Raw genomic sequence first — 22467 nt, 5'->3', positions numbered from 1 at the left:
CATTTCTTATTCTTTTGAATTTAAATGAGCGTGTGTCATTTCAGACAGCACACTCATTGTCTAGATGTCCAACACAGAATTACACGCTTGAGGTCATTAACAAAGACTCAGTAGGCGTTGGCCTGTTGCTGAGAGCATCTCTAAATGTAGTGTTGTGGACCTGAGGGAGGTTATTATGGAGGCTGGGCTGTCATTGTTAGGCCATGCCACGGGGGACACCTGCACCAAGCTCACTTAAAGTCAACCTGGCTAAATTAAACCTGAGGCAGAGGATCACAGTTCATGTATGTAGGTCTCAATGTTTTCAGTCTGAAATGTCCAACAGCTCTACATTCTACATTCTACATTTTATATATGTACTTAATATTTTTGGTGCTTTGGCAAGCAACATACACTCAAGAAGTAAGAGATGGAAATAGTGGCTGGCTATTGGTCAGGTCCCCATGATGACAAATAAAAATGAAGGACACCTTTACTAATTACAGTAAGCACTTTTGAAGCGTGTGAGCCCTGAAGGTCCCTCCCACGCAAGATTTCCAGTGGGCTGGCTCCTTACTGTACGCTCAGAGCGGGTATTAAGGTGTCGAAAAGACAGCCCTCTCGCTTGTAGCAATACAAGTACACTGTTGTTAGAGAGTAGGTGTCAGATGCAGGATGATGGCCACTCTCTCCTTCGCTGGAACGCTCAGACCTTGGGGCTCCACGGTAAGGAGGATTCACTTTGGTTTAAGATTAAGGTTCGACAGTAACCTTGTGTGTCCTGACTGAATGTGAAGAATAATTTTCTGGTGGTAATATTCTTTTAGGGGTTTTTCCATTGTTTTTTTTATTTGTTTAACTTGATACATACCTATAAAAGGTTTCAGATTTCAAATAGTTAAATGAGTTGGGCAGAGTGTCACATGGTGTATTTTATGGGCTTGACGTAGAGGTCAAATTAAAGATGCGGTTATTAGGATGAATAAATGTGTATGCACATAGTTTAGGTCCACTCTATTTGTTCCTATTTGAGCCAGTATTTTTGACAAATTGAACATACAGTGGTTGAAAATAATTTTACCATTGTTCCGCATTAGGGGGTACTTGTAGGTTCACTTGTGCATTAGTTCAGTTCAGTTGTGGTTCAGTTCTTCATTAGTGTGGGGTGAAATGTTGTATTTTTTCAGCATGGCTTTTATCCTGCAGAGGGAAGGAGATGTTTCAAGCATCAGAGGTGAAGCTGTGGAAATTGTATTGCTGTGTATTCTGCTCATTATCTAACATAGTGGGTTTTTGAAGGGAAAAAAATGTGAAATATTCAGATTGGGGAGATGACATACCTGTCTTTACCACTAGATGTTCTGCTCAAGCAAACTGGAGGAAAATGCAGAGATGTGCCATAAATATGCCATTTGTGTGTCATGAGCATCAAAGTACACATTTTTCAGTCAAAATACTTCCACTGCCAGGAAAGGAACAATCATTGTGAGGAAGGGGAAAAATCATTTTGGTTTGGGTCTTTATGTAACAGCAGCTCAGTAATGTTTGTTTTTGTTGCACTTGGGATCTGCCTGGCAACTGCAAAACAACAGGTGAAGTATTTAACTATGAGGTGCAATCACCCTGGATGCATACCAGCACAAGCAATTATCTTTCAACCATTTATTTTGGTTCTGTCAGTTTCGCAAAGCTAGGGCTTGTAAATTTCCCACAAGGCCGTGGAAGGTTGATCTTAAATTGCTGTTTATAGATATTGTCCATGGGTACAACACACCAAGAAGAACCATGATTTGTGATACCAGGCTGTATTCTTGAGCTAAAGGGATTCATTTAAGGGATTTCAGCATGGTGTCAGTTCTGCTGTGCATACATGTCAACCTATGCGGAATCTCTGTAAATTATACAGATTTTCTCCCATTTAAATTGCTTATGGACGTATACATAAAATCATACGGATTATAAAAAAACTTGGTTCAAAATTTATTGCATGCTATTCGTTTCAAGAATGATAAAATAACGCATGAACACACGAAACACCACACTACGGTAAACGAAGAGCAACAACCAGATGCTTTGGCTCCCGTAGACTTGCATACAAAATTCAGAACTTTCTCAACGTTATTGAATAACCTACCATGTTTCTATAATGTCAGTGTAATTTTTTTGCATTGTAGCAGTCACATACTACAAAATATATTCCCACCAACATGATCACATGAGTAACTTAGAGATTTATTTTAACACAGGTTTTCCTCCATAAAGATAGCTGACTCGAATGCATGTGCCACCCGCACAACAGTCACCGGACCGTCTGCTAGTTTTGACGTTAATTAACTTATTGACTGTCTCTAGCCTTAGATAAAACATAAAACTTGCACATTTGGATTTTGTTTCTTATTAATGTTACACCTGACAGCATAACTCTTTGCTATTACTATTACTTGGGATCCATTGATATGTGGCTAAACTGCTAGCTGCTAATGCTAGGTAACATTACTAGCCTACTGTTTCCCCATAGAATCATATGGTTTTCCCTGAAACATCGGACACGTTACCTTTACAGTTTTTTTTTTTAAAATTGTAGGCGCACAGAATTGTTACTGTAGACAGATATTATTTGATATACATCTAATAGATCATGTAAAAATTATAAAATGTAAGATTACATGATGATAACACAATAAAAGACACTGTCGAGAATGGTAAATTTTCTGCTGGTACTGGTTACTGCCTGCTGGCTTTCTGCCACCAGCTAGTGCTCACGCGCCGCAGTGTTTGTAAACATTTACACTTCTGGATGGAGAGGGGAAATCCATCAGGGCTGCCCATGCGTGGGCCTCCATCCTGCAGATGAGAAGTCCCAGGGGAGAGGAGAGATTCCCCAACCTGAGAACAACCATGAAAGCTGTGCTGTCCCTTCCACGCAGCAATGCTGACTGTGAAAGAGTCTTTTCCCAAGTTAGGAAGATTCACACAGACTGCAGAAAAAATCTTAACACTGACACTCTAACGGCCCTATTGCAATGCAAGATAAATACAGACACTTGCTGTGTAATTGCACCAACAGACAGGCAGCTCCAGATGGCAAAAGGGGCTGCCTGTGAGTACAATCAGGAGCACCCATGATCTATCTTGACAAATCAAGGACATACAGCTACTGCTGCAGTGACTGCAGACTAGAGACAGCAGAGATGACCCATGGTGTGACATGATCCTAGTGTAGTAGACAACTTCAGACAATAGCTGAAGTCAGTTATTTAGTGTTGTAGTGCTACTTATAAGTTTACATGGAGACATTGTTGATTTATTAATAAATTGTTAATATCTATTTCATTTTGTTGCAATTTATAGATCCCAATGGATTTATAAATCCTATGGATTTTATGCATGTTTCCAGAGGGTGATACAGGTGGGCATCTGAAGGGGTTGACATGTATGCCTGTGGTTTTTGCTGTAGGTCTTCTTCGGTGTCATTGTTCTGAGTGGAGTCTAGGAAATGAGACAAACACAGTGAATGTGAGCTTGAATTGCTCACCCCCTCAGGCCTCATCTGTGTTTTGCACCCGATTAGAAGTGTTACCAGAGAATCTTTGTTTAATGCTTTAGATGGAGAGCACTAATTACTGGGGTCTTTTCTCCTAAGTCTGTGAATTATGTGAGGTTTAACAACAGAAAGAAGCACAAGTTACAGTCATGCATTCATTCAAGGGGGGCAGCACTTTTGCCCAAGGTAGGACAGCTTCTGCCTTTTTCTGCCGCTCTTTCAGAAGCCTTTGATCTGCAATCAATTTGTTGTTCAGTCAGTTGAATATCTTCATGTTTTATTTTCACAGCCTGAAGAAAAGTCACAGTCAGAGGTAAGGAAACTTCTCCCCATCTGTCTGTTCTTACAACAGAAAAAAATTCTCAAAACTTTATTTATATTAACTGGGTGATTGCCGGGGGTTGGTTTCTGCCTTGTATCTGGTCACATGATTGTGACCCGTAACAGTGTCATACAGTTTTTTCAGTGATCACTCATCATTTCTTCCCTAAATAACCTACATTATAGGATCTGTGAACACCCCTTCTTTACCTGTGTGTTTTTAGATCCGCAAGCTGCGCAGAGAGCTGGATGCGTCACAGGAGAAGGTGTCTGCCCTGACCACGCAGCTAAGTGCTAATGTAAGTACCAGTAATGTTTCACCAGGGTGTTGATTATCTCCCAGTGAGAGCATTGTGTGGCTCAGAAGATGTTCAGCAGTTCATGGTTGCTGGTAGCAATGGGATACTTGAAAGCCTGATAGAGACACTGGTGTACACAACATTCTATAGGCGTTGTGGTTGTAACGTTGCTGCAGTTGGCTGTTGTTGCTGTGAGCAGAGGGGTATTATATCTCGATGTCTGTGTTCTTTGATCCTATGGCTGTGAGTAAAGCTGCAGTACAGGACAAGAGTACAACAGCAGTCACCTGTATGAGGTGGATCACACCCTCAATAAACTGTGTCTCTTATAAACCACAGAGGAACCATGGGTGAATGATCTGAGGCTGCAGAGCCTTTGTTCCAAGTTTAGCGCGTTTCATTGTGCATCCAAGACCAACAAATGCCTCTGTGAGTTACATTACCATGCTTTCACCTAAACAAAAAAAACTATTTTTAAAGAAGAAACACTGCCACTGTTTGGTACATCCATGGCTTGGATCGCTGCCACAAAATGTGAAAGAATTAAAGGTATGATCAAGAGGTTTGTGTTTTGGTGTACCGCACACAGGTAGCAGCTGGATATAGTTAGTTGTTTTTTTTTCTCACTTTAAAGAAGCGCGTACCTAAAGGCAATCTGCAGATCTTGTTTGTCATCAGCAGGGCTGATGTTTGGGTTTGGAGCATTGCTGATGTCTGTCTTTACCCTGCTCTCTGTCAGAATTGCATAGCAGAATTGCATAGCTGCCCTGATTGATGTGATTACGCAGAAGATGGCTACTGGAGTCACAGATTACTTCATACGCAAAGTTGTGTTTTGCTCTGTGGATTTTTTTTTTCCATGCTTGTGCAATACAACATTGGCACACACTCCATTCATTTATCAGTCACATTGAGTCAGAAGTGCTTCAGCATGGCTTGTAGTGCAGTTTCTGTAAGGACTGAAGAACCAATGTTGTCCTGTCAAAATGAAGCTTGACATCATCTCTACCACTCAAAAACGCTGATAAAGAGCAAAGCGTTAGGATATATTTATTTAGCTTTCCAGCTTGGCTGTTTGTGCTGGTGCCTTGTTCATACAGATCAGGTTATTAATATGAGGGCAGCTGAATTCTTCCGTCTTTCTGATGAATGTTCACTTTGTCCCTATGGAATGAGCTGTGAAAGCACACACAAATTGTTAAGGATACATAGATTCAATTAATTTGTATTTGTGCTGTAGAAAATTAATAATAATCTCAAGTACCACTGCTTTCAAAATGCAATAAACAGTTAACAGCACAGCTTTATAGGCTATCAGACTTTGGACCCTATAGATAAGTGGAAAAGAAAGGTTAGGATGCCTCCCTTAGCATTGGTGCACTCTGACGTCATCCGAAACTATTTGGTGCAGGTTTTACAGACAAGAGGGATTGGTCTGGTTACAAGTATCAATCCCTCTTCTAGAAGAATTCAGTACAGTACTGCAGCCTTGCTCTCCTTCACACAGTTATGACCTGTGCATTTGTTCTTAAATTCAGTTTAGCTAGCTATACTGGTATTCTGGTATGCTAGGTTGACAGCAAAAGCTAGTGGCAAGAATATATGTTAATATTGTAGCCAAAGGCAATAGAATGGTCAAATGTTTTCTTCTTGCTGCTAGGTTTGTATGAATTTAAGCATGAGTATTAGTATCTAGGTGTGCTAATCATAATACTCTAGGGTGAGACAGGATGATAATTATGCAATGATAACAGTCGACAGTGTGCTGGATCGACTCACCCCAACCTGTCCCCAAGATTTATCACTCCAAAGGCAGTTGTGAGCTGGTGCTTATCATTCTGTATTGTTTCTGTTTATTCATCCTCTGACTGTGTGGCTGTTGTGATCAGTCAGAAAAGTCTTCCCTGCAGCAGATGGTCTAAACGTGCTCCACCTGCTGTCTCCACACGTCCGCCACAGCAGCTGTTGGAAGTAGCGGTTGAGGTGTGTTTTGAAATCCCTCTCCAGCGACTCCCTTCTTGTTACACAACGGCGCCTCTCTCCGGCACCGATGCCGCCCGATGGCTCCTCTTGGCTCCAACTGCCCTGAGCTCTGACTCATTGCAAAAGCGGTGCCAGTTCACACAGTGAACAGTGAATGCACATTCTGAATGACAGACTGTTCCTATGGAGACAGTTGCAGGATTTTACTGTTCATCCGCACGGCTGGGTGTAGTCTGTGTCTACCTGCAAGCTGCAATGCATTACCAGGGAAGTGTCATGGTGGCATTCTCCAGGGGAAGATGTACTGAGCTGGATTGCTTGTTTGACTTGCAGAAGAATGTAAAAATGTAAACAGCCAGGGAAGTGCAGTGGGTTCATCAAATGGGACTTCCTCTTGCCCGCACCCAGTGCCTGCATTTCAGTTGATCTGCAGAGTGTTTGCAGTGTGACTGTGGGTACCTGCTACCATCAGTCAGTTACCTCTGAAGAGATGCTTCATTTACTTGCTTTTTCCACTTAATGAGACCCAGAGAGTTCATATATAAGTGGGCCAGCTGAAGAGTGAAGGGAAACCTTTGGAAAAGGGGCGGGCCAAGGGGTGGGGGGTTGAGAGGGGGGTTGCCGAAACTTGATTGCTCTTCGCCGCCCCTGTGATGGAAGCACTCCAAGTCTCTGCTTTGTCTGTGCCAAGCTATCGGCTCATGTTACGCCAAGCCTCCGATACCATCGGGAGCTGTGTCTGCTTATCCCTCCACTCCGCTCCGAGTCGCGAGACAGTCACAGGCAGGAGCCTCTCTCCAAGGGTCACCTCTCTGCCGCCTCAACACACGTCAGCTCGTCCTCAAACCCTGGGCCTGACGCTGTCTTCTGAGGGTGACATGTCAGGACCGCTCGCTCAGCCGGCCAGTGGCCCCTGTTCCAGCACCAGGGGTGCCATGACCTGGCAGCCTCTCAACCAATACCCCTCTCTGAGGCAGGACCAGGTAAAGGGGCACCAGCAGCCCCTCAGGAGGAGTAAGAGTCACAGTCCAGGATGCCAGGACCGAGGTACCAGCCCTCACAACTGCAACGAGGTGCGCCCAGGGCTTTAACGGTGTCTCTTGCTGGTCAGCTTATAGGAGCCTGCAAAACGGGCTATTTGAGGAGTGCTCGGCTTTATCAGTTCTTTTCAGTGGTGAGATTTGCAAGAACGAACTTACCGCAACAGGTTTTTCTTCATGTATTTGATTATTTCGTGCACCTCAGCAGGGCTTTGCTTTTGGCAAATTGGTGCTCCATGCTGAAGTAGTGCTGGCATAAAGGTTTTCTTTTTGCTTCAGAGCTGAACGTACAAAGTACACTGCTGTATCTCTCTGGCAGACAAAGAAAAGCTTTAACAATGTGTGTGTATGTGTGCTTCTGTGTGTGTGTGTTTGTTTGTGTTGTGTTGTGTTGTATCACAAATGTCTTTGTGAGTGATTAACTACCTTTTTTGCCCGAAATGGTGGGTGTGCAGTGTGTCTTTAAAATATGAATGATCAGTATGTTCTCTGACACACGTTTCTCATGGATGATCTTGACAATAGCGTTTTCTGCACACAGACCAAGCTCCGTTTGCTGTTTGCATCTGGTTTGGAATGGAGCTCTTTTTGTGCAGAAGTAGCTCTCTTGTTTCAGTTACTGGCACTGGGGATGAGGGCTTGTGTGGGCCTCACACTGTTTTTACATTAATAATGTCAGGGCTTTGTCCAGGCAGGTACTACAGTGAGAACACACCTTCACCCTTAAGATTTATATCCATATTCATTATTAGCTGTCCAGGTGTAATAACCCATAGCTGTCTGTCCAGGGTTTTTTCAAGTAAGTCAGGTTTGCCTTCATGAAGAAATATCTTGTTGAGCTAAGTTGTGTGCATGGTGTGTGTGCGCATGTGCATGTGTGCAGTCAACTCTTGTAGATTTATTATATCTTGCCTGTGCAGTCTGTCAGGCCAGAAGTTCCAGCCAATGGGCCAGTAGAGGGCAAGGCAATGTTTCCGTTTCTGACCCGTCACCCAAGAGGACAGGGAGTGTGACCCATGCCTGTCTCTGTGTGCTTGCAGGCTCACCTGGTGGCAGCCTTTGAGCAGAGCCTTGGGAACATGACCATCCGCCTGCAGAGCCTGACCATGACCGCCGAGCAGAAGGTACATGCCAACTCATGAGCATTACACCCTCTGATTTGCGCTATGGCACATTCCAGAGCCTAGCATCGCCATGTGGACAGGGTCCGTGCAGCATTACTCTGAGGGTTGTGTTTAACACGCGACGTCTCCCACAGGACTCGGAGCTGAGCGAGCTGAGGAAGACCATCGAGTTCCTGAAGAAGCAGAACGCCGTGGCACAGGCGGCCATCAACGGTGTGATCAACACCCCGGAGTTGACGTGCAAAGGTGGGAGCGGGCGGGTGTCTCTCTAGCGTTGCATCTCGGAACAGACACTATGAACACTCTGTGTCCCTGACAGTCTCAGTGATTCACTGCCAGCTACAGGCTCACCTGCAATAACAAAGAGTGATAAAACCCTATCAATTCTGAGCATTTGTATTTCATATGAAGAGAAAACACTATCTATGGGTCAAAACTGAATGGTTCAAAGATCTTTAGATAGTATTACATTATCTTTTTTTTCATTATGTTTTTTACATACAGTACAAGCTTTGGTTTGATGGTTAATGCAGATGCACAGATGTAAAATGGGACAAATGTATATGAATTTCACTGGCTGTGTGTGCTTGTGTATGTGTTATGTATATGAATTTCAGTGGTTGTGTGTGCGGACCAGAAGAACATGCTGCTGTCATGAATATGAATAAAATAACAGCACATTTATAATGGTAATATCCACCCTGGAACTGTTAGCATGGGCTGCCCCACAGAGACCGCCTCTAATCGTTCTTCCTCATTCTGCGTCTGCACAGCTGCAGGAAACGGTGTCCCGCAGTCACAGCCAGACCTGCGCATACGCAGGCAGCACTCCTCCGACAGCGTGTCCAGCGTTACCAGTGCCACCAGTCACTCCAGCGTGGGTAGCAACGTGGACCAGGATGCCAAGAACAAGAAGAAGAAGAAGAACTGGGTCAGTACACCCCCCACGTCTCTGATTTCTGATTTCTGATGATTGGTACAGCTTTGCCTCTTGCGCCAAACTTGTGATATCTGTTTTATGCTTTCCTAATTGCATGTCCTGTTTGTGTGTATTAAGCCACAGGACAAGCCAGTTCCCAGAAAAATGCAATGCAATATTTTTACTCATGCAAACTCCCACTGTGTCTTTGGAGAGATAGTGATCTGGTGTTTGCACTCACCTGCTCTCACATATGTGTTCCTCACTATGTTCCTCACATGTGTCCCTGTTCAGTCTTCCTGTACAGGCGAGAAGGTGAATAAACTTAATATGGACATTCCTTATATGTGAATTAGAGGCTGGAGTAAAAAGCTTTGACCCACTTGCTAACCACAACAGCCAAAGCCCAGGTGTCCAATATAGCACTGCAGCAAGCAAACAGAAGCTGTTATTAGTGCCAGGTGTGTCACTTGTTATTACCTGTGGGTCAGGGTTTTCATTTCATTTCAGCCCCGGTTGATGCTGTGTGTACTAGGTGTGAGCCTATAGTTATGTTTTGGTTTGACCTACAGTCAGTGGAGCTCACACCCTGTTTGTTCTTTTGCCTTGTCATGTAAAGACGGTGTCCTGCACAGGAGGGAAGGTGAAGCACCCTAGTGTCCAGAGAACAATAGCTTTTTTGCCAATGTCTGTAAGCAACAGAAACCTTGCCAATGCTTTTTGCCATCCCATTACGTAGTGTTTGGATCTGCCACAGTCACTGTGGTTTGTTGAATGATTTTTTCAGGATTAGAACAGTAACATAAAAACAGAATGAAAAGCCCTGGAGAGCCTGTCCTATTCTGTTGCCTACATACATCATGGAGCTTGGAATTCATTCAGGGTTCTCTGAAGGACTTCATAAATTAAAAATAAACCAAGGGATGGTGTTTGGGTGGATGAATGTGCTCAAATTAAAAACATGGACCGTACAAGGGAGATCAATATATGCCTACTATGTTCAAACAAACACTTTCACTGGGTTATTTTTTTCAGAGAACAACTAGATGCCATTGATAGAGCCGCTTGGCATACTGGAGTGCTTTTAGAGGCTATCTGAGCTGTGCTTGGTGTGCTTGAGTTAGCTAGCTACTGGGACGTCTGAAGCCATCGTGTGTAGATCCCTCAGGTTTCCCATAATCCTATGGATGTAGTGTGACATTGTTTTGGTCATTGCCATAGGCCCTCTGTCAGGGACTCCAGTGTTTCTGCTGTTACTATTCAGGACTGGCATGTTACTGTGGCGAATTTGGCAGTGGTCACAGCCTTAGAATTCACCACCACCCACTTTTGGACTTTGTCATCCTGTTTGTGAGTGCATCGCATGCATACACAATACTCTGGCAGCCAGTGGCCTCAGGCTTCACACAGTCATGCCTGCTCACAGCCCCAGGGGAAGCACTGGACTCTGTGAGAGAGGATGAGTCAGTTTATCATGAGACCTCAGCTATGGCGCCCAAACCTGCTGCGCTGTATGATTCCACTCCAGTGGTAACAGCAATTTAATTTTCCATTCTGGCTCCAGCCATGCAAGTCATAACATCTCATGGTACACTGGCCTGTCCCCCGACCACACTGTAGAACCATGCAGGCAACCTTAACACAGCCAAACAGAGTCAGCCAGCCAGTCACATGACTGAAAATGGCCGACCGCTCCCGGACTCATTTTGTACTGTTTTGTGTCTTTTTTTTCCCATTTCCTCTTGTGCTTCGCGTCATATGGCAGGTGTATGAGGTAAGACTGTTTGTTGTAACAAACTGCTTAACCCTGCTAACCCAACACTTTTTATTTTACTAACCCTCTCCTGTTTTCTCTTTAAAATGTGCTTCTCCCAGCTATATCTAAAAGTGACTGTTTGATATAAAACACAAATATTGTAGTGTTACATTTGTAAAATTTTCAGACAGTGAAAGGCATACCTTGCTTAGCTGCCTCTTAGATTGTACTATGTATATATTTATTTGGTAAGGTACAGTTTAGGTTAAGGGTTCAGCCTAGGATGGATATACACTCTGAGGCAGAGAAAATGAAGGGCTTTCATTAAATTAAGGTAGGCACTGTTCTCTATCTATATGTCTCTGATTAAAGGTACTCTAAATAAAATTGTTTAGCAAAGTTGCTATTCAGCAGGTCTGAGTCACTTCTACCTTTTGCCAACCTTTCTCCTATGTTCTGCCAACATTCTGCAAATGTTGTCATTTGGTTGTCCATGTCCCATGTGGTGGTCACGTCTGGCTCTGCTTTGTGTTGCAGCTGCGGAGCTCCTTCAAGCAGGCGTTCAGCAAGAAGAAGTCCCCGAAGTCGGCGTCCTCACACTCCGACATCGAGGAGATGACTGACTCGTCCCTTCCCTCATCCCCCAAGCTCCCCCACAACGGCTCGGCAGCATCCACGCCTGTCATGAGGACCTCCCATTCCAACTCGCTGTACGTGCCTACGCCCCTCTCCCAGACCGAACACACTGCATGTGTCCCCCCCAGTCTCTTCCAGCCAGTCAGATCACACTGTCATATTACACCACAGAATCACTGAATGATTTGTGCTTTTTTGTTAGCCATTTCAGACACTTTTTAATCAGAAGTTTTATCCATTCGGTAAAATATGCTGAATGTTTGAGAGGGAGATGTCCCGCTGTTGCCTGTGGTTTTCGTCACACTTGTTGCTCCTGCAACCGCAGGGGGAACACTGTTTGTGTGTACTGATATGTAAGATGAGAATGTGCGTGCCCTGCAGGCTCTCTGAGTGCACTGACAGCGAGGCAGAGACTGTCATGCAGCTGCGCAGTGAGCTCCGCGACAAGGAAATGAAGCTGACTGACATCCGTTTGGAGGCCCTCAGCTCCGCCCACCAGCTGGACCAGCTGCGGGAGGCCATGAACCACATGCAGGTGAGAGCTCCCACAAGGTCTGCACTGTAGCCATGAACCACATCCAGCTGAAACAGGTGGGGCCCTAAGGATGACACTAGAGCACAGTTTGAATTGGAGCACACTGGAACCTCACACTCGTGACAAGAATTTGTCTGTAGGCTCAATGTGTGCAGCTGAGATGGGCTTGACTGAAAGGTGTTTTTCTCATTTTAAGCCAAGAACTGCTTTCAGGTTAACATCAGATACTGGAATGGAGCCACGGAGCAGCAAAGATCATTACCATTTACATTACATTATTGTCATTTAACAGACACTCTTATATTTTCCATGTTGTCCATTTATACAGTTCAGTATTTACTGAGGTAATTTTGAGTTATGTACCTGCAGTGCCCCGGGGGAAACTGAATCAACAAAGTTTTGGTTATAAGCCCTACTCATTACCACACTGCTGCCCACAAAAACAAGATTTACCAAGAACTAGATGAAACAGAAGTTGAGGGTGCTATGTAGGATGTCATATCATGAGAAGCCCCCTGTGAGAGCTGTTTTGGAGGCATTGGAGTGATTGTTTCTTCCATTGTGCATTTCGGCAGTGTGAGATCGAGAGGCTGAAGGCAGAGAATGACCGTCTGAAGCTGGAGAGCCAGGGCTGGAGCAGCCGGGCAGCGTCACAGGCCTCTGTCTCCTCATCACAGCACCTCTCTGTGGGACAGTCCCAGCATAGCCTCAGCCTATCCGAGTCTACCAGCCTCGGTGAGTGTGTGTGTGTGTGTGTGTGTGTGTGTGCGTACATGCCTGTGCGTGTGCGTGTGCGTGTGCGTGTGTGTGTGTGTGTGTGTGTGTGTGTTTGTGTGTGCTTGTGTTTTTGCACTTATTTGATTGTCTGAGTGTCCTCATACCACAGAGCACTGCGTGTTGCCTATCACTAATGTGTGTGACACGTGCCCCTGTCCCCTCAGATATGCTGCTGGAGAACAATGGAGAAGGTGGCACACGCAAAGAGGGACGACACGTCAAAATCATGGTCAGCCTGGAGAAAGACATCAAATGCAGAGAGGTCAGATACATACATACTTACAGATAAATACATCTACTGAAGAATAACCTCTGAGAAAAATGCATACATCTGCTGAAAGATAACCTCTGAGACAAATACATACATCTACAGGAAAGTATCTTCTGAGACAGATGCATAGATGTATTCAAAGTAACCTCTGAGTTTTATAATGAAAAGTGATGTCTTGATGTATACAGTATATATACTGAAAGACAATCTCTGAGAAAGATACATAAAAAAGTAAACTCTGAGATGCATGAATGTACCGAATACCACTGAGACATGTAATATCAGAATCCCTAATCAATTCACCTTTGATGGAGCAGGAGTGTAGGCCTCGCCACTTCCTGATAGGCTGCATCGGAGTCAGTGGCAAAACCAAGTGGGATGTCCTGGACGGGGTGGTCAGACGCCTTTTCAAGGTAAAACCTGAAAAACCCTCACTTACCATTTCAATCATTCCACAGTCAAGCCTGTGTTGTGCTGGTCCTCAGTTTTGGAATGCGGTGCAGTAAACCAAACTGCATCACAAGTCCCTGGCTGCTGCCCCTGTCCCACAGGAGTACATCATCCACGTGGACCCTGTTGGCCAGCTGGGCCTGAATTCAGACAGCGTGGCGGGGTACAGCATCGGGGACATCCACCGCACGGGCGGGACTGAGACCCCCGAGCTGCTCCCCTGTGGCTACCTGGTTGGAGAGAACAACACCATCTCCGTCACTCTGAAGGGTACAGGCCTCAAATCGCTCTGTCTGCCAGTCCTGCTTCCTCTTAAGACACATCTCTCTACCTCAGACTGAAAACTCACCTGTTCAAACCCCATCTTAGTTCAGCTGATCCCGCAGTCTGATAACTCATACTACATCCTTGAATGTATTTGCTAAGTAAAAACTATATCCTCAAACTCCCTCTTTCTCCTACTGTGTCACTTAGCATGCCTCATGTTATGTAATGACTCCTGCTATCGGTTGTTACAGAGGTAGCGTCACGGAGGTGTCTAGACTAACCTAAGAGAAGTCTTCACTTTTGTAAGTTGTTCTGGATAAGAGCATCTGCAAAATGACTAAGCATAAATGTGAATGTCTCACTGCACAGAGCTGTATAGTCATTACCTATTGATCCTGCTGATGTACACTAGGGTCCAAAATTATTGGGACACCTGGGCATTTTGTGGTTAAGTGTGGATGTGTCCATGTAGCTATTAGTTTTATCACTCGAACCTAATTTATGGTGTGGCGAAAACAGTTACATGTTTTGGCAACTGTTAACATTTTCAAAACATCTCCTTGTGGTTGGCACACGATTGCCTGATGACTACCCTTATTTCCAACATTTTAATAATATGTATGACAATAATTCTGCCAAACAAACTGACAATTCCATGACAGTAACTTAATTTTAAAAGGTACCTACATACTTATTGAGTGCAGACAAGTGAACAAAAATGACCATCACTTCAATTAGGCCTGATTGAGCATTGCCCTGCCCTCTAATTGAACACTCATACTGAAGCCTATATAAACATTTACATTTATTTATTTAGCAGACACTTTTATCCAAAGCGACTTACAAAAGTGCATACAGCAAGTATAGCGACAGTACGGGGACAGGATGTGTACAGTTCCACAATGAGACAGTTCTCAGCTGAGAGCAAGGTCTGTTTGAGGACACAGTACTATTAGATTTGTACAATTACAGCCTATAGGGCAACTAATACGATACACTTTCAAACGGCAAACCTCAACAACTTCAAACGGCGCAATGAGCGTCAAGGTAAAGGCGGCAGCAAGAAACAATTTTAAACCTAACAAGGTTGGAACATGGTCACAGAAGATGAAGCTGAAATTGACATTGACATAAATATGACTTTCCCAATGTCTGATGGAATATGCAGCAAAATAGGTTTTCAGAAAAAAAAGTGAGTGTCCCAATAATTTTGGACCCCAGTGTATGTTACATCACATTATTGTCATTTAACAGACGGTCTTGTCCAGAGCAACTTACAATTTTATCCATTTTTGCAGCTGGATGTTTGCTGATGTAATTACCTTGCCCAAGGGTACGGCAGCAGTGCCCCAGCTGGGAACCAGCAACCTTTCAGTTACAAGCCCTGCTCCTTACAAAAGGATGCACACAGCTGATAGCAACTGCTACAGATTTTCCACAATGAATGATTTGCCACAATGAACTGTATTTGTAGTTCTGCTGCAGTGACATGATCAAGGGTTAATTTGACACAGCCTCATTACTATTAATGCACAGCACACAGACTTGGGTGTGTTGAGAGGTTCCTGGCCTTGCTCTACTAGTGTTCTGAAAATGTCAGGAAGGTTTTGATTTATCTGCAGAAGCTTATCCCCTGTCAGGCTGGCAGGATTGTGACTCTGTTATAACAAACAGGCTGCAAACCTTGTGCCATTGTGCAAGATGTCACCATATTTCCCAGATTCCCAGATCCCATCCACCATAGGGAAGCATATAATGTGTGATTTATTCATGTGACAACATGGCAACACATTTACCTATTACTTAGGCTTGCCCTGGCCTTAAGAGAGATGATTTACAGTGCTGGTAGCATGGCACTCATTCAGAATAAATACATAGAGGAGAAACACAAAACAGTATGAGCATTTAGGATAAGGAGTTGTAAGATCTCCAGGATGAAACATGTTATGTTATCAAATGGAATTTCTTGTCTAAACAATGTTAAGTGCATTAAATTTCTGCCTACTCTCTTTAGTGACAACAGTTGCAAGAGCAAATAAAACATGATCAGTGTAATAAAAATTGGTACCTATTCATGACATACTTCCACACAGTAAAATCTCCTTTGAAAAGCAGATGTGTTATGTGAGATGCATATCTGTGTATTGTGAAGTATAACCACTGCGCTGACAGTGCGGCCTCCCCCTGTGGCCCTGCCTGACAGTGCTCTCTGTCGCCCCCTGCAGGTGTGTCAGAGCACAGCCAGGACAGCCTGGTGTTCGAGACACTGATCCCCAAGCCCATGCTTCAACGCTACGTGTCACTGCTGCAGGAGCACCGGCGCATCATCCTGTCAGGCCCCAGCGGCACCGGCAAGACCTACCTGGCCTGCCGGCTGGCCGAGTATATGGTGCTGTGCGAGGGCCAGGAGGTGGCCGACGGCGCCATCGCCACCTTCAACGTGGACCACAAGTCCAGCAAGGTCCAGCGCCCGCCACCGCTGTCCACTGCTAATCATCACAAAGCCTTTGCTCAGCAATTTTCACTTGCATTTTCCATTAAACACTCATGTCAGCATTGCTGGGGTCCTTAGTGCTCAGTATTGTGAGTAAGAAAGGTATTAGTATTGTGTATCAGATTGTATCAGATATTGCACAAAGACCCCCTCTCACATTTGACTGAATTCCAGCCCAGAGTCACTCTCGCTTTAGCATGTCCATGTTGAACAAATTGAACATCATAGCCTTCCTAATGTAATTGATAAGACACCTCTTTATGTGCTATAATGTGACTCACGCACCCCATGACTGCCATACTGAACCGCGTGTCCCTGTGGGCGTCCAGGAGCTGCGTCAGTACCTGTCCAACCTGGCTGACCAGTGCAACAGCGAGAGGCACGCCGTGGACATGCCCCTGGTGGTCATCCTGGATAACTTGCACCATGTCGGCTCGCTGGGGGAGATCTTCAATGGCCTGCTCAACTGCAAGTACCACCGCTGGTGAGTCTACAGCCTCGCAACGTACACGCAAAGTTAACACAGCGTTAGAACAACATGGAAAAGTGGCCGCTTGCTGCTGCTTTCTCTATGGTGCAAGGTTTTTTGGTGTTGTTGTGTGTCTTTCAGTTTCTTGTCTTAATCTCTAGTCTTATTTATATTTCTTTTTGCACAGCCCCTATATCATTGGCACAATGAATCAGGCAACATCATCAACTCCAAATCTACAACTTCACCACAACTTCAGGTATACCATTTTATTTTTCATTTCAGAGACTAGTATTTCAAAATGTAAGGGAGAGGTCTTTATATTTCAATGTCTGGACCTGGTACATAAGTGTAAATCATGATAGTTATTAAAGTTATGAACTGTAAGATAAATAAATGTAAATGTAAGAGCATTATAATATTATATGGAAGCCTTACTCTGAAGTCCACATTAAATCTAATTGCAGTGAGCTTTGACTGATTTGGTAAGCACATGGTTTAGTTTGTTGCCTTACAGCAGGGGTTCAGATGCCACTGAAATTAACAGGAGATGTAACATATATGATTAAAAAATATTTTCTGCATAAAGTTATGCATAAAGCTGAGAAAATGCAATTCCTGCATTTTTGAGCTTATTGCATGCACTTTTCTTGCTCCTCCACTGGGGGGTAGTATTTAGTAATGGATGTCTCAGAATTGTGCAGGATTAGCCGTAGAGCAGGCATCCTCTGAGGCATTGTCTGTGCTTGCGGCTTATGTCAGGTGGGTGCTGTGCGCCAATCACACGGAGCCGGTGAAGGGCTTCCTGGGCCGCTTCTTGCGGCGGAAGCTGCTGGAGACAGAGATCAACAGCCGCATACGAAACATGGAGCTGGTGAAGATCATCGAGTGGATTCCACACGTTTGGCACCACCTCAACCGCTTCCTGGAGACCCACAGCTCCTCTGACGTCACCATTGGTGAGGATAAAAACGGCAACATCCTGCATATGTAACAGTTCATTGTAGGACTCGTGTTGGGTTCACAACCACTCATCGTCAGACAGCTGAGGCTTTTCAACTGACACCTGGCTTCCTTTGTCCCAGGGCCACGCCTCTTCCTGTCCTGCCCCATTGATGTGGACGGTTCCAGGGTGTGGTTCACAGACCTGTGGAACTACTCCATCATTCCTTACATGCTGGAGGCTGTCCGGGAGGGGCTGCAGGTACCATGCAGGACTCTGCTCTGATTGGTTGGGAGGTTCAGCCCAGAACTGTTGAATGTTGTGGCTGTCTAAAGCCAAGCAGTAGCAGTCTTCATTGCTGTATAAGGTATGACAGATTATGACAAATTATGCGTTTCACGGTGTAAATGGCGACCCTTCTCCCTCTGTCAGCTGTATGGGAGAAGAGCACCCTGGGAGGACCCAGCCAAGTGGGTGATGGAGACGTACCCTTGGGCGGCTAGCCCCCAGCAGCACGAGTGGCCCCCACTCCTGCAGCTGCGGCCCGAGGATGTGGGCTTCGACGGCTTCTCCCTCTCCCGAGAGGGCTGCCACACCAAGCAGGTCCCACAGAGTGACACCGAGGGAGACCCCCTGGTGAGTGGAAACAGCCCCTCTGTCTCACACTTTCCCTGTGACTGTACAGGGTCAGTGCAGCTGCAGGCATCAAAGAGCTCAGCTCATCTGGGCAGGGCAGATATATCTGCCAGTGAATGAAGCCCCCTTGTTTGGTCGGGATGGTTGAATGTTTATCAGTGACCTAGCTCTAGTAGATTAGCTATGCATGTAACATGTCTGTAAGCATTTTTCTGGGACACTTGTCAGCCATAATATATGCCAAATACCAGCTGGATTAAGATCTTTGGAAGGACATTAACACCATAAAAATGAAGCCGCTTAGTGTGACGCTACTTCCTTACTGTACCAGGCCCAGACGCTGCTCTGACACTTAATGAGACAGCAACAGCTGCAGGGAGTTTCCTCCAGGGCAAATGAAAGACAAAGAAAAGTGGCTCACAGCTGTTGAAATGGAAGTTGAAAACCAGCTGATTATGTTTGTTTAAATAATCGAAAGACAGGCCATGGTTAGACACAAATGTAGTTATGTATCTTTTTCACTGAAGTGATTTGCTAAAGTCCAAAAAAAGACAGCAGTCATGCTGGCTAATGTAGAATTGGGTGTCTGTGAATGCACATTCTTGCATGCTTAAACCCACTCTTCACTGTCATTCCTAGATGAACATGCTCATGAGACTCCAGGAAGCGGCCAACTGCTCCAGCCCCCAGAGCTATGACAGCGATTCCAATAGCAACAGTCACCACGATGACATCTTGGACTCGTCATTGGAGTCGACGCTGTGAATGCCGTCCTCTCTAAAAAAGAAAAAAAAATAGATAAGAAAATCGCCTGTATGTTAGAGTGAGCAGTGAGAGCTGGCCAGTGTAACTGTTAGCAACAATGGGTGCGGGAAACCCATGGTTTTAAAACAGCAACTTTTGTAAATGGAAAAAAATGTGCACTAGTCTGTTTTTACAAAGTATTTGTAAAAATGTTTTTGTTATCCCAGGTTTACCACGTCATATGTGTTAAGAGCTAAATAACATTTGGAAATGTGGAGCTAAGCATCATACCTGTATCATTCAGCTGGAACCGTTGCCTATGCTGCTGTGAACCAAACTGTCCCAGACCCCTGACAGCTTTTTTTGTAGTGCTCTCTTCTCACCTGCAGAGGGTGCTGCTGAGTAAGATCTCTTGAATCTGTTCCCTGTAATATACTGCTCCACCACTTGCCTTGGCTGTGCACCATCCAGGCTTGTTGAGCAACCACACCTTTCCAAAGCTGACAGAGTTGTTTAGAGCCAATAGGAGTTGCAGCATGTGATTCAGCCAGACAACTGAAGCTGTACAAGGTGTCATATTCAGAGCTTCAGAGATTTTATCTATATCATTTGGTGACCCATTTCAATGTGTTAATAAACAAACAAAAAATGAACAAAAAAAAAAAACAAAAGCAATTGAACTGGGAAGGCTGTCTGTTTCCTCAAGGGAGCAATGGTTACAGTTTGGAATCTATGTTTTCATCATTTGTTTCAACAGATTGATCTGTTTGTCCAGTTCCAGTGGCTTTAAACTGGTCTTTCAAGCACAGTCACCATTGGCATTGCATTGGTCATGTGTCTTTACCTCGTAGGGACATACAACATCTGCAGCAGGGTAGCATTGTCTTATGCATAGCTTATTGCGTATGCATAGCTGCAGTTGCTGCAGAGTCCACAAGCTCAGGCAGCTTGACCAATGTGCATTCCCTCAAACTAGCAGCCCAAGCCTGGTGCTAAACTTGGTGCAAAATAATGCCTTACCACTTTTTTAATAATTAAGTTAACATGTACTACCGTTGGTTTCATATTTTTGTACATACTATACAGGGCTGTGTTGTCACCCTCCTGGGACTCTGCTCTGGAAGAACTGAGATGCTGAGATGTTCTTAATATCAAATGCCATGTCATTGGACGTGAAGTGGAGGCAGCCTTTCAGGAGCCATATCAGGCCTTCACAGCTAGCTGAGAGCGGGAGCTTTCCTGGAGTCTTGCACTTTTTCTCAAGTTTGCTTTGTCCCTAGTAGCAGCCTAGAAAAAATGTGTATCTCTGCCAATCTGTGGGCGTGAGAAAAGGCTTGGACTGGTGCTCAGCTAGTGCTCCTGTTCACAATGTACTGTACAGATTTAAGAGCAAATTTGGAAAGGAAGACTGCATCAGTGTAGGTGTTGTATGTATACCTCATGAGCCTTTGAACTTAATGTTGTTGTCGTTTCCATTTTTTGGGTGTTTGAAAGTTGTGACAGAATGATGATGCTGCATGAAATGTGACACCTGACTCATTTGCTGCTGTGTCTTTTAGGTAAGCATGCTATGTAATGGGTGAGGGCAAAGATGCTACTTCATTTTTTTTCTTTTTTGATTCTTCTCATTTGGGTTTAAGAAAGATTCTTATTTCAAAGAAGTAGCGTTGAGAACCAATCTCAAATCCTGATGTCTCTGTTGGGAAAGGTCAAGAGCAGCAAGAAATGCTTTAACACAAATGGTGTGTCTTGGAGTATGCTCCGGAGAATTGATAGTGTGGCCACCCTTATTCAGTGTGTGTGTGGCATTCTCAACATCACTTTTATTGAGAAAAGTAATGATATATTTCCCTTTAGAGACCTGCACGATGGTTTTAAAATCTGTGTGTGTTGGGTTGATGCCTGGCTTCAGTTGTATCCCATGCAGTTCTACCATGATCTGTCTGTTTCACCTGCTCATTTTGAGTGTTCTGAGTTACCAAGTCTATGCAATATTCATTCTGAATTTTCCGTGGAAGCCAAATAGTTTCCTTGTGTTTTCAGTACTGCCAAGAACTGTACAGCAAGTACATAGACATGTGAATAATTCTGGGGTCTGTGTTTTAATTAGCATTTTTCTGTACATTTTGGGAGAGTTTTGTTCGTTATAGCCAATGCAAGCACATAAAAATGTTTAGTTGTTTGTCTACTTGTGAATTTTTTACCCCGCGTGAGGCTGGATGCTGAGGTTTTACGGAAGGTTGTTGTTGAATCTAGTTCTTTAAATGTCAAACAGTCTGGTAATGAATGTGTATTTTGCTATGTACGTCTGTCTTTATAACATAAAAAAACTGTAAATATTTGACTACCATGCTGCATTTCGATGAATTTTTCTAGCCATTTTTGAACTAAACTAGAAAATTCGTATTTTGCATATGCGCTGCATTCATCCACACAAGTCTTTCAGGTTTGTCAGTATTGGTCAGTCACATATCACGTGGGTCCCTCAAGAATAAATTTGATCACTGTACCAGTCTTAAATTATTTCATCATTCAATAAATGAATGCTTATTTATTACTTGTCGCACTGACAGTTTTTTATATAATTTTGTGCATGAATTTGTTCCACAAGGATATATTTGGTTACTGAATTTTAATTTGTAATGTTCTCCCAATATCTTCAGTTCTTGCTAGCCTCAGTTAAAATAAAAAGACAACAGAGATGGAATGTTATGAACTAGACTTTTGTATCTTGTCTAATTGTCTAATCATTCACATTTTATATTCACTAGATGCATTAGGGAAATTTCAGCTGTGATTAGATGAGTTACCTGCTATTGCCAGGCATCCAAGTGCAAGCTTAACCATGTGGCACCATCTGTTTCAGGAGTGATACATTGCACCATGATGATGGAGTTATTGTGTATGTGGTATCTGTATCAAAATAGGAGAACATTTTACAGAGTCCTGATGCAATGCCTCTTGTATGTTAAGGGGAATGGACAGAGGTGAGATTGTATTTTTGTACTGTAGTGCCTATTTAAAGTAAAAAAAGGGGTCATAGATATAGAAGTATAGCAGGAAGTCTATATGATTATCTGAAGCAGTTCCTTTATTACATTGGCTGTGGGATAAGATATTTTCACTTGGTGAGATGTACCAGCTTTTACATCCAAGACAAACTACAGTGTGAGTGTCCTTTTGCGAAAGCACTGGGATACAAAACAGCCAAAAGCCTTGGCAAAGCTGGTCAAGCCAGGAAGGAAAAATTATTCATCTCCCCTCATGATCCAGAAGTGCC

General features: G+C 44.0%; 1 protein-coding gene across 1 annotated transcript in view; it reads left to right on the top strand.

The window, feature by feature from the left end:
- The window catches only part of LOC118787672 (neuron navigator 2-like), a 96338-nt gene extending 74621 nt beyond the window's left edge, over positions 1-21717 (top strand). Inside the window, exons 21-40 of the mRNA XM_036543237.1 lie at positions 3813-3836; positions 4069-4143; positions 8207-8290; positions 8425-8536; positions 9064-9221; positions 9829-9852; positions 10975-10983; positions 11503-11675; positions 11983-12136; positions 12712-12871; positions 13078-13175; positions 13502-13597; positions 13736-13904; positions 16127-16362; positions 16725-16879; positions 17052-17123; positions 17627-17823; positions 17950-18068; positions 18240-18443; positions 19083-21717. Of these exons, the coding sequence (XP_036399130.1) occupies positions 3813-3836; positions 4069-4143; positions 8207-8290; positions 8425-8536; positions 9064-9221; positions 9829-9852; positions 10975-10983; positions 11503-11675; positions 11983-12136; positions 12712-12871; positions 13078-13175; positions 13502-13597; positions 13736-13904; positions 16127-16362; positions 16725-16879; positions 17052-17123; positions 17627-17823; positions 17950-18068; positions 18240-18443; positions 19083-19208 (2445 nt within the window). The 3' untranslated portion in view covers positions 19209-21717. The remainder of the gene's footprint in view (positions 1-3812; positions 3837-4068; positions 4144-8206; positions 8291-8424; positions 8537-9063; positions 9222-9828; positions 9853-10974; positions 10984-11502; positions 11676-11982; positions 12137-12711; positions 12872-13077; positions 13176-13501; positions 13598-13735; positions 13905-16126; positions 16363-16724; positions 16880-17051; positions 17124-17626; positions 17824-17949; positions 18069-18239; positions 18444-19082) is intronic.
- Positions 21718-22467: the final 750 nt, after the last annotated feature.

This window comes from Megalops cyprinoides, chromosome 13, assembly GCF_013368585.1.
Source record: "Megalops cyprinoides isolate fMegCyp1 chromosome 13, fMegCyp1.pri, whole genome shotgun sequence".
Classification (NCBI taxonomy): domain Eukaryota; kingdom Metazoa; phylum Chordata; class Actinopteri; order Elopiformes; family Megalopidae; genus Megalops; species Megalops cyprinoides.
This window is presented reverse-complemented; position numbering and strand designations above follow the sequence as displayed.